The sequence below is a fragment of the Odocoileus virginianus genome, chromosome 3 (assembly GCF_023699985.2).
Source record: "Odocoileus virginianus isolate 20LAN1187 ecotype Illinois chromosome 3, Ovbor_1.2, whole genome shotgun sequence".
Lineage (NCBI taxonomy): Eukaryota > Metazoa > Chordata > Mammalia > Artiodactyla > Cervidae > Odocoileus > Odocoileus virginianus.
Window position 1 is genome coordinate 90708862 of NC_069676.1, and position 16245 is coordinate 90725106.

At 41.6% G+C, this 16245-nt stretch overlaps 1 protein-coding gene and 1 long non-coding RNA gene across 2 annotated transcripts in view; one reads left to right on the forward strand and one right to left on the reverse strand.

The window, feature by feature from the left end:
• The window catches only part of LIX1 (limb and CNS expressed 1), a 52548-nt gene that overhangs the window by 9616 nt on the left and 26687 nt on the right, over positions 1-16245 (reverse strand). The window contains exons 3-4 of the mRNA XM_020875466.2: positions 7091-7231; positions 4506-4601 (exon numbers count right to left, since the gene is read on the reverse strand). Coding sequence (XP_020731125.1) covers positions 4506-4601; positions 7091-7231 — 237 coding nt within the window. The remainder of the gene's footprint in view (positions 1-4505; positions 4602-7090; positions 7232-16245) is intronic.
• Positions 2368-14926, forward strand: LOC110126024 (uncharacterized). The gene is made up of 3 exons (XR_002310276.2): positions 2368-3342; positions 9271-9441; positions 14248-14926. It is a non-coding gene; the product is annotated as an uncharacterized lncRNA (long non-coding RNA).

The following is a 16245-nucleotide window of genomic DNA, read 5'->3' on the forward strand; positions in this document are numbered from 1 at the left end:
TGATGGACAGGGAGGCCTGGCGTGCTGCAGTCCATGGGGTCACAAAGAGTCAGACACGACTGAGCGACTGAACTGAACTGACCTGAACTGACCAAGTTCACTATCTTCAGATCTTCCTGAAGCTGTGTGAACCCTGGCTCAACCCCAGGACATCTCTGCACGCTTCTCGTTGATTGCATGGGAAATCCTTGCATTATGAGACTGGTAAGGAGAAGGTGGCTGTGGGCTTCTGTGAGGACTCGGTTCCTAGTTTCCTATGATTCCTCACTGCCTGGTCTTCTCAGCCTTGTTTTCCTACTTGTTGAAGGCCTATCGTTTTGAATGAAGTCTCTTTGGTGGGCTATCTGTCCTGCTTCTTCCTCACTGAAGTCTTTGAGCTCTGTTTGTCACGTGGGCTGATCTAGAAGCCTGGTTCCTCTGCATGGGCTGACAAATAAACAAGAAGCTGGTCTAGAGGTGGGGTTGAGACTGGAGCCAGGTGAGTTGTACAAGTTCAGGGTCTTTTATTTAAAATCCTATCTTTATTTTTCGTTTGTCATAGATTTTTGCACATTTATGTTGAGTTTTAAATGTATTGCATTATAATATTATTTGCCTTGGTTACTGAATTTTTTGATGCTCCTTTAAATTTTGTATCCCAGTTGAATGCTTTACTCTTCTTACCCTAGTCTGGGCTCTTCTGGGGATCTTGTCTCAGGGACAAGGGCAGTTTCATGAGCTTATGATCTGTATAGTCACACAGGCTTTGGGCTTGGTTTAGCAAAGGTCTTAAACTTTCGTTTTGCACCAGGCCCCATAAAATGTGTAGCCAGTTCCCTTTACCAAGTATTAGTTGCTAAGTTGCGTCTGACTCTTTGTGACCCCATAGACTGTAGCCCACCAGGCTACAGTATTCTAGCCATGGAATTCTCCAGGCTAGAATACTGGAGTGGGAAGCTATTTCCTTCTCCAGGGGATCTTCCCGACCCAGAGATGGAACCTGGGTCTCCTGCACTGCCGGCAGATTCTTTACTGTCTGAGCCACAGGGAGGCCCATAAGTAAATTAGAAATCAAATGGTGACTCGAGTCCTGTGTTTTCTTTCTCTTCAGGAACATTGCAGTTGTAGCTTTCATTCTACAGCTTTCCTGGTTCATGTTGTCATTAATTAAATCTAAGCCAACAACAACTGGGGTCCGTCCTCACAGAGCTTCTTGGTGTTGCCTCCTACGAGAAACAATGTCTGGCCTCCCAGCTACTTCACAGGGAGAGAATGAACACTGCTTCTCCCTGGAACTCTGTCTGGGAGACTGGCTTGGTTCTGTGATTCATCAGAAATAAGAAAAACAAACAGTGTAAATGGAGAACTTGAAAAACAGGTGGGCACCATCTCCCCACCCAAGAGAATGGATTTAAGAGGAAATTTGTTTATGGGATGAGGTTTTAAAAGGCGACCTGGAGAACTTAGCAAAGATGTAAATAAACAGCTCGTCTTTGGATTGCATTAGGCTTCAGAATAAATATATTAACCAGCTTCAGTCAAAGTCTGCCTTGAATCTGACCTTGACAAGACCCAGTGGCTAGAGCTGCCGCCATCCCACCCCCGCAAACATGAGGCAGTTTTCTCTACAGAGAGAGGCGAGGCTACCTTAAACAGGCACCCCAGCCTCCCGCCCACGAAGTGAAGGTAAGCAGAAGCCTATCAGGTTTCTTCTGAGCTCTGCCTCTTTGACGGCCCCCCTGGAAAGCCCGAGGGCAGTCAGGAGACACCAGTCTCGTTTTTTAGACTGTATAGTCAACCGTAGCTAGATACAAACACACATCTATTACCCCCCAGGGGTACTGAATTGCTGTGTTGACTGCAAACAGCCCAGGCCTGTGGTCAGTTCCCATTATGCGCAGAAACAAGTTGATGCCTTTAACCCAGGCCACGGAGGAATGTGCAGGAACCAGCAGGCGACCTTGGGCTGGAGGAAGGAAGAGGGATGTGCTGCATGGCCCTCCCTGTGGGTTGCCAGCATCCCTACTGGGAGGAGGGAGTTTGGATTTTTCCCGCCCTCATGTCTTCCTCTACCTCTGTCTCTCATCCAGCACCCAGCCTCCTTTATGAGAATTTATGAAGCATATCCACAATATGAGTCAAATTATTATTTCACATACTTAAATACCTTACTACGCAGACCACACAGAAAACATGCAACCCATAGTAAGGCAATTTTAAAAAACAGTATCATTAAAAGGTGGTTGAGTACAACCTTTCACAGTACTTGGACAGAATTTAAAAAAAAAAAATTTTTTTTTTTTTTTTTTGCCTTCCCTATGTTTGGCAGACTAACCCACTGCATTTAAAAAAAATCATTCTTGGTTTTTCTGAAAATAGTTCCTAAATCCTATACAAGCTACCATGTTTTTGGCCGGGCAACATTCATTCTGTAAGAAAAAAAATAAAAGTATAATACTCTTCTATTAGGGAGAGAGGAGAAATTAAAATAAATGATTTTCTTAAATGCTTTATAAATGTCACATTGTATAAGTCCCACAAAAAGTCTATACAATGGACATCATGATTCTTATTTTGTGGATGAGAAAAACTGAGTCTCAGAATGGCTGAGTTCATAGGTGACAAGTGGTAGAACAGGCTTGGCACTTGGATCTGTATGATTTTTTAGTGTGTGTTCCTTCTCTTGTGTCATGCGCCTCCCTTTTGTTTCCTGTTTGACCTTAGATTGTTATGGGATATAAAAAAGGACTCTTGCCAGTTTCACTCCTGTATTCTATAGCAGGGCTTCCCTCATAGCTCAGTTGGCAAAGAATCTGCCTGCAATGCAGGAGACCCAGGGCCCTGAAACATTTTTTGCTGGAAAGCTACCTTATCCTCATCTGAAGACTTTAGGTTAGATAAAGCTGTCAAGGGAATCCATCTGGTAACCTCTGGCATTTCAAGTAAAGCAGTCCTTCTTCAGAAATATATATATATACCATCAATTGTCATTTTTTACTGAGCATTTACCATATGCCCGGAATTGTTCTGAACTCTCTATGCAGTCTCGTTTAATCTTCACAATGGCACAGTGAGGTAGCATTGCTATTATTGACACTCTTATTCTTCCTGATTTATGTACAAATGAGGAAACAGATTTAGAGGTGAGTAGCTGAACCCACTCCCCAGCCAGGGCTGAGAACTACCGGCTGCTGCAAGCGGCTGTCTACACCAGAGGTGAGCTTCAAGGTCTTTTGCAAACCAAGACAAGCAACATCAAATGTCACTGAGACCACAACTGCTTAAGGAGAAATCTGGATGACTGAGATCTTCCTAGGAAAGGATGAAAAAAGAACATTTTTGCTTCAATCAAACAAGAGAATGGTGAGTAAAATTAATGAGTTTTAAAATGGGCAGGATGGACATATCCACCTGAGAAGTGGCTGAGGCCTTGCAGTCAGGAAAAGAGTTTGAAAAGTACCAAAGATGGTATTTGAAAGCTGGCTTTAGGGTTCAGCTATACCACCACTGTAAATTATACCACAATGAACATTTTTGTCCATAAAACTTTATATTCTGATTGCTTCTTGGAATCTAACCTAAAATAATAGAAATCTTGGAGGTAAAGTCTCCTTATTATAACACTGCATATTGATTCTTAGTAGCATTGATGTATGTGGGTGATCAACTGTATTCAAATTTAATTTTTTAGAGAGCATACTTTTCATTCTCAATCACTATTGAATTTTTGTCCGTCGAGCCCAATATAGGATAATAGTCAAAATGTGAACTCAGGAATCAGACTGCCTGGGTCTGAACCCAGGCTGTGCCATTTACTAAGCTGTATGACATACTTCCTTCAATGATGACATGGGTATAATAAATACTCATACGTTTTTGTGAAGGTTAAATTATGGTAAGACTTGTTAAATGCTTAACACAGTGCCAGAGAAGGTAAGCATCCGGTGAGTGTAAGCTATTCTTCTTCTTACTGCTAGTATAATTAGTTTACAAATAATAGGTAATAGAGTTCCTTAGCTCTGTTATTGCTTGTCAGCAGTGGAATGAAAGCAGCTACAGCTTGCTAAATTTTTTTGTTTACTTAATGATAGGAGATGGCAGATCTTGTTTACAAAAATACCATAATGGAGGGGAAAATTGTTTAATATACATTGCAGTCACCTTCATCTATAACTTCTGAAAATTAAGAACCAAATAGTCATGACCAATATTTCAAGCTGTTTGATTTGATTTAAAGGGGAGCTTTATACTGAAAAGCTGGTAAAGTGTTGATAGGGTCATAAGATGGTCATGTTCCCTACCTGTTTCTTAGCTTAAGTCTTCTACTTTCCTTGAAGAAGCAAAGATTGTGCCATGTTGACTTGTTTGTCTTAGCCTACTGCAGTGCTGCCAGAAGAGAGTTACAGGGCTGGATTCTAAGAGGGTTAAATTAAATGACTGAAATAAACAAAGAGCTGTTTGTGATAAGACTGGCATTCCCCCAGGCTTCTAGGGGCTGTGTAGCAAAATAAACGTGTGGCAGGTACCTGAAACTCTAGCATGGTCTTCCCCATGTTTGACTCCAACATGTAGTGATAGGCTCCAATGCTGGTGCTCGGGTCATCTGCATCATCCAAAGTGCCCTTGGGAAGGAAGCAGAAAAGCAAAGTATCACGGATTTTTCCTCTTCTTTGGGGGTCAAGAATGAATCCTGTGGCCCCATGGTGAAACTCCTGTGGTTCTAACCCTACAGGTGTGCACTTTTTACAACCATTTCCAGCTGATTTGGGATAAAAGCCTTAATCTCACCATCTCTCAGAGTGAAGAGGATTTTTGAAGTCAATTTGAATCTAGCTTTTCGTTAAAATGTTAACTGATTAAATACTCAAAAAGAATAATTATATTAAAGCAGAAATTCCCACATCTCTATAGAGTTTTTGTTGGTAGTGGCATTAATGCCACTCTAATGAGTGGTTGCCCTTTGAGGCTGTTTTCATCCATTATTGAAATCTTGAAATGCTGACTTGCTTCATAAGATTCTAGTGATCACCAAGCAAATTATGTAACTAACAGGGAAAAAATTCTCCAGTTGTATGGACCATTCATATTTTACCACCATGATTCTTTTTTTTAAAATTTTATTTATTTTTTAATTTGAAAGTTCAAGAGAGAGGGGACACATGTACACCTATGGCTGATTCATGTTGATGTTTGACCACCATGATTTTCAGTGGGAGCTTTTCATAATAGGCTGGTGTTCAACCTGGAGACATGGATTTTGGTTTATATTTTTTCAATTCTGGACGACTTAATCTTTAACAAACAAGGTGGGTGGGTGATGGGAAAAAATGAAATTCCGCTTCAATATTTGGTTATGGGGAGTGTCAATAAAAAAGCTAACATGAGGTCTGGAATGGCATTGGGACCTGCCCTTCCATATCCCACGGCCTTGGATTCCTGGGAAGGTGGGCAGTGGCTTTGTGAGACTGAACAAACAACAGCCAGCATCAGATAGCCGCAAATTTATAGCTTTTGAATGCAATAACATTAACACACTACTGCCGAAATATTTATGTTGGCTTTTTAAATATCCCAGAGGAAATCCATCCAGAAGCCTATGAACCATATATATTCTCCTTCCTTAGAAATTTCCATGAAAAAAATGATAAATTACATTTACACTGAAGACCCCTCCCTGCTCCTGAGTAAATTCCACACATATAAATCAGGCATCATTTCCCTAACTTCTCTTCCTCGAAGGCACTTGAAATTTACAGGGCAGAAAAATAAAGGCTTCCTTTCATCCTCAGAGCAGAGACAGACCAGAGCTCCCTGAAGTCTCTCTGCCAGGACAACCACTCTCAGTCCCTGCCTCTCTCCCCTCATCGCTTCTCTGTGTGATAAGAGCATTTATGAGGGGGGAAGGCAGCAAAAAAAGGTCACAGCTGGTGTGATAATGTCACCTTCCTTATCGGTAGCTTCTCCAGAATAACAGAACCTTGACTTGCATAGTCAGATTAAGGGAATCAGGGAAGGAAACTCTCAGATAGGGTTGATCCATGCTAAAGGCGAAGCAGGAGGTAGCTTATCTCTTTGGTAATGCCTTTTGGTTTCTGCACTTTAAGGACACATAGGGAGATGCCTGCCCCAGTTGAGACCCAAGGCTTCCTCCATGGTGAAAATGGTTTATAGTTTGGAGGTACAAGGATCAGAAGCACCAAATAATTCATGGGGCAAATAATCTACTCCTAGATTGGCGAGAAAATGTCCTGTCTAAATTTCTAAGACATAGTTTGGCTCTCAAAGCACTTTGCGTTTAATTACATCTATTACAGAAATTTCCAGAGCTCTCGGAATAAAGTAATTGATATTAAGTGTGATAACTCTAACATCTAACAGATATTAGGCATACAGTTTTTCTCATAGCTAAGCAGTTAGTGGGCTTGCCTTGTGGCTCAGCCGGGAAAGAATCTACCTGTGATGTGGGAAACCTGGGTTCGATCCCTGGGTTGGGAAGATCCCCAGGAGAAGGGAAAGGCTACCCATTTCAGTATTCTGGCCTGGAGAATTCCATGGACTGTAGAGTCCATGGGGTCGCCAAGAGTCAGACACAGCTGAGCGACTTTCACTTCACTTCACTTCAAGCAGTTAGTATTTCCCTAAAAGCACAGAGTGCAGGACCTCATGCTGGCTGGGGAATTGGCACTTTTAACAAGCGCTTCAGATAATTTTTATGACTAGTCCAGTTTGGGAAAACCGGAACTTCTTTATGTCTAGGTTAAAGTGGTATTCAACTGCATGCATCCTCAGGCCCTAAAAGAATCAGCGCTCCTCAAACAGCAAACACCCAAATAAACAAATCAAGATGGATAATTCGATCCACTTTGATAGACAGCTCGGTTAATTGTGATCCAGGAAGGCTAAAGAATCTTGCTGAGACGTGGATAGGAAGCCAGCCCCAATATCATGATTTTCAGTCTAAGTGCTCTCTTTGCTGAAAATTAATGATTTAATGGGTTAAAAATAAACCTGCACCAGGTCCTAAAGAACTCGTCCGCATTAGCATCTCCCAAGATTCAAAGGCCTCAGTACTCTGTTCAGCCAGCTCCCTGCTTCCCTGGTGGGTACTCACGCTGGTGGAGGCAACTGCTTCCTGCACACTCTCCATAATGAATTCCTTGGTGATCCGGCGAGAGGGCAGCTCGTTGAAGAGGGAGTTGATTAGGGCTACTTTAGCTGCATCCCGTCTGGCCTCAGCTCTACTTAAGCAGCACTTAAGAAGGGAAGGAGGAAAGGAGTCATTCAAGAATCCGGCATCTCATCATTGCGCCCCGACCCAATGGGTCTCTGCACATTTATTTCTATTTATACATGTACTGTCTGCATGGATTCTTCCATAGCCATTGCTAATCCCCTTGATGATCATGCAGACGTTCTTGCAGCCCCAGAGCCCATGCAAACGTCTCGCTTAGTCTTCACATGTTTTTCTCTTATTTCACAGTCACTGAATGCCTATATATGAGAGGAGTTCACACTCTGTCAATAAATAATAACAAAAGTAATCATGGCAACTGTTCCGTGCTCAGTGATTGCATTCATTACCAGGGCCCTCCTCAAATCTTTCTTTCAGAGAAAAGAAAGTAAGGAACGAAGGAAAATGGGAGACATGTTTAACACAATAATTAAAAACATATATCCTGGAGTCAGACTCCTTGGGTTCCGAATCCAACTCTGGAACTCAGTAGCTGAAAAACCAGGCACAAACTAGTCTTTCTGTGCCTCAATTTCCTCCTCTCTAAATGGGAATAATAGTGGTCCCCGTGTCGTAGGGTTGAGGATAGGCTCAACTCATTAAGATAGAGAAAGCACTGAGAATACCCAGCATGTGGTAGCACTCTTGTACCTCAGCGTGTTAGGTGAGTATCTCAGGCTTATGTTTTTTAACCTTCAGGTTAGGACCAAGTGACTGCTGTGAAAGCCTTTCAGGTAGCTTCAGGCAGCAAAGCCCTTCAAGCTTTAGACCTCTCTCAAGGTTTAGACCACCTGCATTAAACCAGGGGTGTGGAGACTGGGAGAGGTGCCTTTGCAATTATGGATTTGGCTGGAAATTTACAGGATACTGAATTCTGAGTCAGCAGTCTTTCACTGAAGCTTGGGTACCACCTCTTCCAGGAAACTTTCCCTGACCACTCCCACCTGCAGGCTAGGAGGAGCCGCATCCATAAGAGGCACACACCACACTGAAGGGCAATTGCCCACCAGCGCTCTGCCACCCAAGCCCAGGCTGTGAGCAACCTAAGGACGGGGCCTTTGACTTAAGCAACTCTCTGTCTTTGCACCTGCGACATAGTTTGTTGAATGGATAATTGAATATAGCCTAGGAAATTGAAAGCACCCATCACTTAAGCACCTGACAAAGTATTTAAGAAATCCTCTTAAAGAAGAGAATTTAAGATATACACTTATTCATTTTAAAAAGTCCCATTTCAACATACCCTTTATTGTATTCATAATCCAGTGATAGAAAAATATACTAATATGTGAATTGCAGAGGGGAAAATTGGCCTTTTAGTTCAGGCGCTTTGAGAGTACTAGTTTTGCCCGAGTGTAGGGTGTGTTTATTATTCTTTGGAAAATCAGTTCCCCGTTAAAAAGCAAACAAAGTTTTTGCAATATTACCTGACATCTGTAAAATCAGCTCATTTTAACAAGAATTTGCTGTATGAAACATATAATAATGCCATTGGGGTTTTAGAATTTAGAGAATTAGATTCAGATCTGGGCACTCTTATGAAACTTTATATAACTTTCTATCTAAATAATAGCAATTTAAACCATCTTTCATAGAGCGAGACCTAGTAAACACTACTTAGATAAAAGAAGCTATCTATTTTAAATAAGACCAGCTAAGTACTAGATCAAAGGCGCCACATACATTTACAACCAAATGGCACTGCTTCTGAGATCAAAGTGCTGCAGGGCTGAGAGAACAGAAAGAGCCTTTACCAAGAAAGCATGGAAAAGGACTCCGAGACTTAACCAGAATTGAGATTTTTTTAAAGCAGACACATGTCTTTACTTATTTTATTGTTTCAATGTACAGAATCTTTGGTTAAAATCGGGGAGAAAGTGTACCAATTAATAAGTACATAAAATAAAATAAATTCTGAGCCATCAAAGGCTTTCCTTGCTATTGTTCTTTGCATTTCTGAAAGACAAGTGCTTCAAAACGTGTATAATGTTAACCAGCCGCTTTCTTTTAAATTTTGGAGCTACAAATCTGAGCCAGTAAAACTGCATATTTTTCTTTAGGGATCTTTTAGTGGGAACTCTCAAACCATAAGGACCTGTGTTTGGACAAGAAATTTGGCCAAAAGCAATCTACTTGGCAAATCTAAATCAGACTGTGGATTCTGTTGTAAGAACAGGCACTGTGAGAGTTACCATCAAACAGTGGGAAATGCTGCAAGAAAATAAAATATGGTAAGTGACAGGATGTTTTATCGATGTGTCCAAACTGGTCGTCAAAGACATCATTTGGGGAGTGAATGAAGTATGATGTTATTTCAAAGCAACTTCCTGCTGGAATTGGACTCCCCAGGTTGTATGGTTTATTCTTGCTGTTTGTCAGCCAGACCCCAATCATAAATACAGATTTGTAAACCATGACTTATCCGCTAACCATTCTTACTTGTTAACATAGAGAGACAACTTCTATCCTTTGCACTTTGTGAAAGTGCAGGGCTGGAATATTTAATAGTCAAGATTTTACTCAAGTCAGCTGTGGATTTCTTTAGCATGTGGAGCCACATGTTTTTCAAGTGGCTAGAAGACCCCACTCAGACATTTATCTTGATGCTTGGATGCCTTTCATTTGCCGGTAGATTATAAGCCACTATAATCATTTCAAAGGCTCTCAGCTCTAAAATTAAAGCCAAAAAAAAAAAAAAAAAAAGCATCTGTGGCATTGCTCAGGAAAACTATTTAAAGGTGGGGTAGCCAGCCTCTGAGAAAACCCCCAGCGATCTCTGCCTCCTGGTATTCACAGACTTGTGCATACAGTACAGGGTTGGTCTGTGTAACCAACAGAATACAGCAGAAGCTATGGTATGTCACGTTTAATATTATGTTATAAAAGGCACTGTGGTCCTTCCAGGTCACACTTGCTTTCTCTTTAGGAAGAGTCAGCTGCTGTGTTGTGAGCAGTCCTACTGAAAGGTACACATGCTAAGGATCTAACTCCTACTGCCAACAGCCTTCTGAGGGTGATTGAAGCTGATCATCCAAACCCCATCAAGCCTTTAGATGACTGTGGCTCCAGGCTTGACTGCAACCTCTGGGAGACCCTGGGCCAGAACTACCCGACTAAGCGGCTTCCAGATCCCTGATCCTCAGAGTGTGAGACAATGAGAAGTTTTGTGGCAGTCTGTTACCCAGCCACAGATAGCTAACACAGAAACTCTGCTCCCATCAGGAAATTGGGAACTCCTTCAGCCCACCCTTGAGATCTGTCTGTCTTAGTTGCTCAGTCGTGTCTGACTCTTCGCAGCCCCATGGACTGTAGCCCACCAGGCTCCTCTGTCCATGGGATTTTCCAGGCAAGAATACTGGAGTGGGTTGCCATTTCCTTGAGGCAGAGCTCACTAATAGTAATCCTTGTTGATGGGTGCTGAGCTAAACTGTTTCAGGTGGCGCTAGTGGTAAAGAACCCACCTACCAATGCAGGAGACATAAGAAATATGGGTTTGAGCCCTGGGTCCGGAAGATCCCCTGGAGGAGGAAATGGCAACCCACTCCAATATTCTTGCCTAGGAAATGTTATGGACAGAGGAGCCTGGCTGGCTATAGTCCACGGGCTCCCAAAGAGTTGGACACGACTGAAGGGACTTGGCATGCACGCACAAGCTAAGTGTTTTATGTCGATTGTCACATTTAGTTATCACCACAATCCTGTAAGGTTTATTTTGTTGTTATCCTACTTTGCCCTTGAGAACACAGAGGTTATATAGACCAAGGTCATACAACTTAAAAAATTATCAAAGCAAGATTAAACCCCTGTCTGTCAGACTTGAGAGCCCAGATTTTTAACCACAACACTATTTTGCTTATCACAGAAATGGTCACCCATCTTGGAATAGAGAAGAGATATAATTTGGCTAAAGTCTCCCAGCATTCCCCAAATCAGTATAGATAGTACTTTAGCCCAAGCTAAATACGTGGTACTGCATGGATCGTTTTGACATAAGATTCCAAGAATATCTCCTCCCATTCCCACATGATGAACTCAACTTCTTTTAAAAGAAAAGGCCAAGGAAGAAGCAGTGTAGTGTCTCAAGAAACTGTGCGCAGTGATGAAGGCATGTGCTAACACTTATATTAATATCATCTCTCCTATGTCCTTTTGGTTCTATTCTTCACCTGGACTGTAGGGACAAGGAAAATGGAGAAAGACCAGCTGTGATTGAACAGGAGATCAACTGTCAGCCTCTGTTAGAATTTTCTTGTGCTGTCTGGAATCGTTCTCTTGATTAAGAATGGAGCCAAGAGACTTGAGAGTTTTACCACACAAATTTTAAGGGTTTTACCTCAACAACTTTAAGATATATTTGGTAACCCTTCAAGAGCAAAAAGTCATTTAAATTAAACTTCTCCAGCTCTACCGGATGAGAAATTCTCCCAAGACCAGCTCCTTCTGGCTCTTTATTTTATTTTGGATGTGAGATCATTGACAAGCTACTAGGAGACCACAGAGTATGTTATAAAGACCATTGCTAAGCCTTGGCCAGCAGTCCAAACTGAAAATTCGAAACCTTTAGTTTTCATGGTAAGATCACCTGGGGAACTTGATAACATGCACATTCCCAGTCAGAGTCTCTTCAGATAGACTGCAGTGGGGGTCTGCATTTTAACAAGCTTTCCAGGTGATTCTGGGGCAGGTGGATCCAGGACTGTCCTTAGAGGAATGTTGCTCTAGCTTCTGTCCATTCTGTGTCTCATTTCTAATCAGCAGAGGCAAAACCAGGTTTTGTATGAGACCTGAAGCTTACACAGTTTGAGGGATTTTGTATGAGAAAAGCAATAAGAAATCACACGTTTTAAACACTTGGCTGTGAATTTGAAGTAACCTATGCAGCAGAAGTTTCACTGGCTTCACGGTTGAGAGGGAGAACAGTCTCTGGTCACTACCATATTTGGAGCTTTCCCCTTCACACCAACTGATTCTCTTATGCCAGTTGAGTATGCTACAGCTCATTTCAGTTCAGTTCAGTTGCTTAGTCGTGTCCGACTCTTTGTGACCCCATGAACTGCAGCACGCCAGGCCTCCCTGTCCATCACCAGCTCCCGGAGTCACCCAAACCTGTGTCCATTGAGTCGGTGATGCCATCCAAACATCTCATCCTCTGTCGTCCCCTTCTCCTCCTGCCCTCAATCTTTCCCAGCATCAGGGTCTTTTCCAATGAGTCTGCTCTTCGCATCAGGTGGCCAAAGTATTGGAGTTTCAGCTTCAACATCAGTCCTTCCAATGAACACCCAGGACTGATCTCCTTTAGGATGGACTGGTTGGATCTCCTTGCAGTTCAAGGGACTCTCAAGAGTCTTCTCCAACACCACAGTTCAAAAGCATCAATTCTTCAGCACTCAGCTTTCTTTATAGTCCAACTCTCACATCCATACATGACTACTGGAAAAACCATAGCCTTGACCAGACGGACCTTTGTTGACAAAGTGATGTCTCTGCTTTTTCATATGCTGTCTAGGTTGGGTATGCTACAGTTTAACTCAATTCTGAAACTGTCCACCTGGAGACAGCATCTGATTCCACAGATGGCTCTGCCCTACCAGATGACCCCACTTCAGACACCAATCACAAGTCCAGGCTGTCCCGTGTTTCTGATCAAACTGCTAAAAATGACAGATTCCTACCACTCCTTCCTCAGTGTCCATCATTTGCTAGAACAGTTCAGAGAACTCATAAAAATTAGTTACCTACTAGATTATTGATTTGTTATAAAAGGATACAACTTGGGAGCAGTCAGAGAAAGATGCAGAGAGTGAGGTGTGTGTGGAAGGACCCCGTAGCTTCCACGCCTTCTCCCAGCACCACCAACCTAGAAGCTCTCTGAATCCCACTATTTAGGACTTGTATGGAGGCTTCATAACTTAAGCGTGATTGATGAAATCTTTGGCCACTGGTGCATAAATCAATCTTTAGCTTCTCTCCCTTATCAGATCAGAGTTTGAGGCTGAAAATTCTAAACTTCTCATCATATGGCTGATTCCCCTAGCAACCAGGCCCCATCACTAGGAGCTTCCCCCAAAGCCACTTCATTAACATAAACTCAGATGTGGTATAACCCTTTATTTGTTATGAACACTAAAAGATACCTTTATCACTCTTATCACTTAGGAAATACTAGGGGTGTCAGCGGCTGTTGGGCAGGAGCCAAGCCAAATATATATGTCATTATGAATCTCAATATCGCAATAGTATATCCACTTCTGCTAACATGAAACAGCCTAATTTCTCACTAGAGAAATTACCTTTACACAAAAGTTAGGGACAGTAGCATTCAGGTTGAAAAAAAAATCACTTATCACTGTTCTTCTAAAATTAAGACTTTAGGAAGTATATAGGCACTTCTAAGTTAACTGAAGTCTCAATATTCCTTTTTACTCAGTAGTTCTTATTTCTTCATGATAATTTTTCATGTATCATACTATACAACAGAAAAATTAAACCAAGATTTATTTGTGGGTCAGTGGGCTGTCCTGAAATAAAATGGTAGTTAGTCCATTTTTTAGGATGTACAGAAATTTTAAAAATTCCTTGAAATAAAATTTTAGCAGTCATGTACATATTGTAAACAAAAATGCCTAGTAAGATACTAGTTTTAGTGTTAATTATTGATAAAAATTTTCAATAAAAATTGAAATTATTATAAGTGCATTACTCCTCACAGAAACATTTTCCAGCCAGGATGACACAGTTTATATTCTGAATATTAACTTTCCTCGTATTCCTCATTTTATTAACAGTTTTTCCATGCTTTGTTTTAGAACATGTATTGAGGCACTGTTTCTGGATACTAATATTTTTCTGTCCATACATCCCACCTATATGGCTTTTGAAAGAAAGTCTGTGGAAAGATATCAATATAAGTGACTTTTCTCCATCTTAAACAATAGACTTTTAAGAATTTTTTGCGTTTGCATTTTAAAGACATCAAGAAAAATAAAAGGGTGCAGATCCCAAAGCAACTTAGGTGGACTTTATTCTGTGCCTGCCAGGGGTAGCTGAGGAGCTGAAAAGTGCTCGGTGAGGAGCAAGGATTTTGAAAAAGACCCGTCATGGATTATACATTTGACAGCCTGTGTCTACATGTAGACTCAAAGCTGAAGGCGCCATCTCTCTGGGGCCAGCAGCAGGTCAGTGCTATTTAGTGGCATTTGCTCAACAGCACGTCGGACCCAAGGGGCTCTCCCAAGCTGGGACTTTGCAGGTGGCAGAACCAAACAAACGGACTCTGTGCGAGGTGAGAATTCTTGCCCAGATTTTTTAGGCTATCAAGTCTGTCATTCAGGTGGTGGGGGGCATCTGCAAGCGACTTGCAGAGTTTGCGTGTACGGCCTGCCAGCTCTGGTCAGTGTCGCCAACACCTCAGTTTCATCCTGACAGAAGCCATCAGCACAAAGAATGCCACACAAACCAGGCCCTGATGCTAATTGTCCCCCTCTCAGTTCTTTAAGACCTAGACTGCCCTGGTCTAAGCATCAACATGTGCATGTGTTCCAATTTATCTAATTGTAGATATATTAGCTTTTTTTTTTTTTTTCTTTCCAGATGGTGATGAGAAAAAGGGCAACTGTTGAGACTCAATCACCCAAGTTAATATGGTGTCTCTTCCCCCGTAGGTCAGGCTGGCTGTAAATACATTGGGAACAATTTGGAGCTCTGTGTGTGCTGGGAATGGGGGGTGGTCTTTGCTAGGTGTGGGGGAGGGGGCTGGTCTGGGAGTCCAATTTTCAGGGAAAACTCACCCAGTTCCTGTCAACTGAAAGAAACGTTTCATGCACATGGTGGGTCAGAATGTTATTTTTATAATATAAACCACCTGGCCTCCTCCTCGTTTACCTCTGCCTCAAATGCTATTCTACACACATACCTAGACCCAGGTCCCTGGTAACTATTACAAAACCATCTTGTATTTTGCTCCTTGAGGTTTTTTTTTCTTTTCCCTTTTTTCTTTTCTTCTAATTCTTTTTTTTTTTTTTTCAAGTTAAGGTGAAGACAAGATGGATTGATCAGGGCTCAAAGTTTTGGTTTATTTTTACAGTTGCTTTGATGTAAAAGGACTTGGCTCTGATTGTGTGGAGAGAGATGCAGGGATGGGGTGGGGAAAGGTGAAGTCAGCCTTTCTTCCTCACTCAGCAACTCCTAAGACTGTGAGCATCTTTCTAAAGTTTAACGGCAAAGGCTGGGGAACCCCTCTGGAGATTGTCCCAAGTCTATTTACCTGGAGCCTTTCCCCAAGCATTATCTTTCACTATATGTGGAGGTTCTATTAGGAACAGCGATATGTGAATATCTCTGTTTATTTTGCTTGATGAAAAAAAAAATAAAGTTAGCAAAGAGTTCTGGGTAATAACCAGGTCTCATTAAAACAATATGCACTTCCAGTGTCACAGGCAAGCCATTAAAGCCTGGATCATTAGCTGACACATGACTTTCAAATGGGAAGGGGTTTTAACTAATCTTCCTATCTTTGAGTCTCATTAGTTGCCAAACAGGATGCTTTCCTGTGGAGATTTCTACCAGGAAATACCTCCTTTACAAGTTAAGTTACATTGCATAGCATGTCGTGCGTCAAGGTATACAAATCTAGTGACAGAGAAGAGGTCATGGCTGATTTCAAACAGTAATAGTTGACATTAAAACAGCATTAGTGCAAGGCAGTAGTCTCAATTTTATGGCAGGAACTAAATCTTTCTTTGGAGCATGGAATGTTAAGGCTAGGCCTTATTTAATAATCAGTAAAAAGAGAACATTACAATTCCATTTAGCCATGACTATGAATTAATCAAATTTTCTCCTAGCCCTTCTCTCTTGGGAAAAACTTAATTTTATAAACTTAGTTCATTGTGATTTAATACTTTAAAACAAAAAGAAGGATCATGCAACCTATGAAAGTCTAAAACATGTTCTATATTTGATAGTAAAGTGCGTTTATTGCCTTAAAAATGTTCAGTTGCTGTCATGTCCAACTCTTTGTGACCCCATGGACTGCA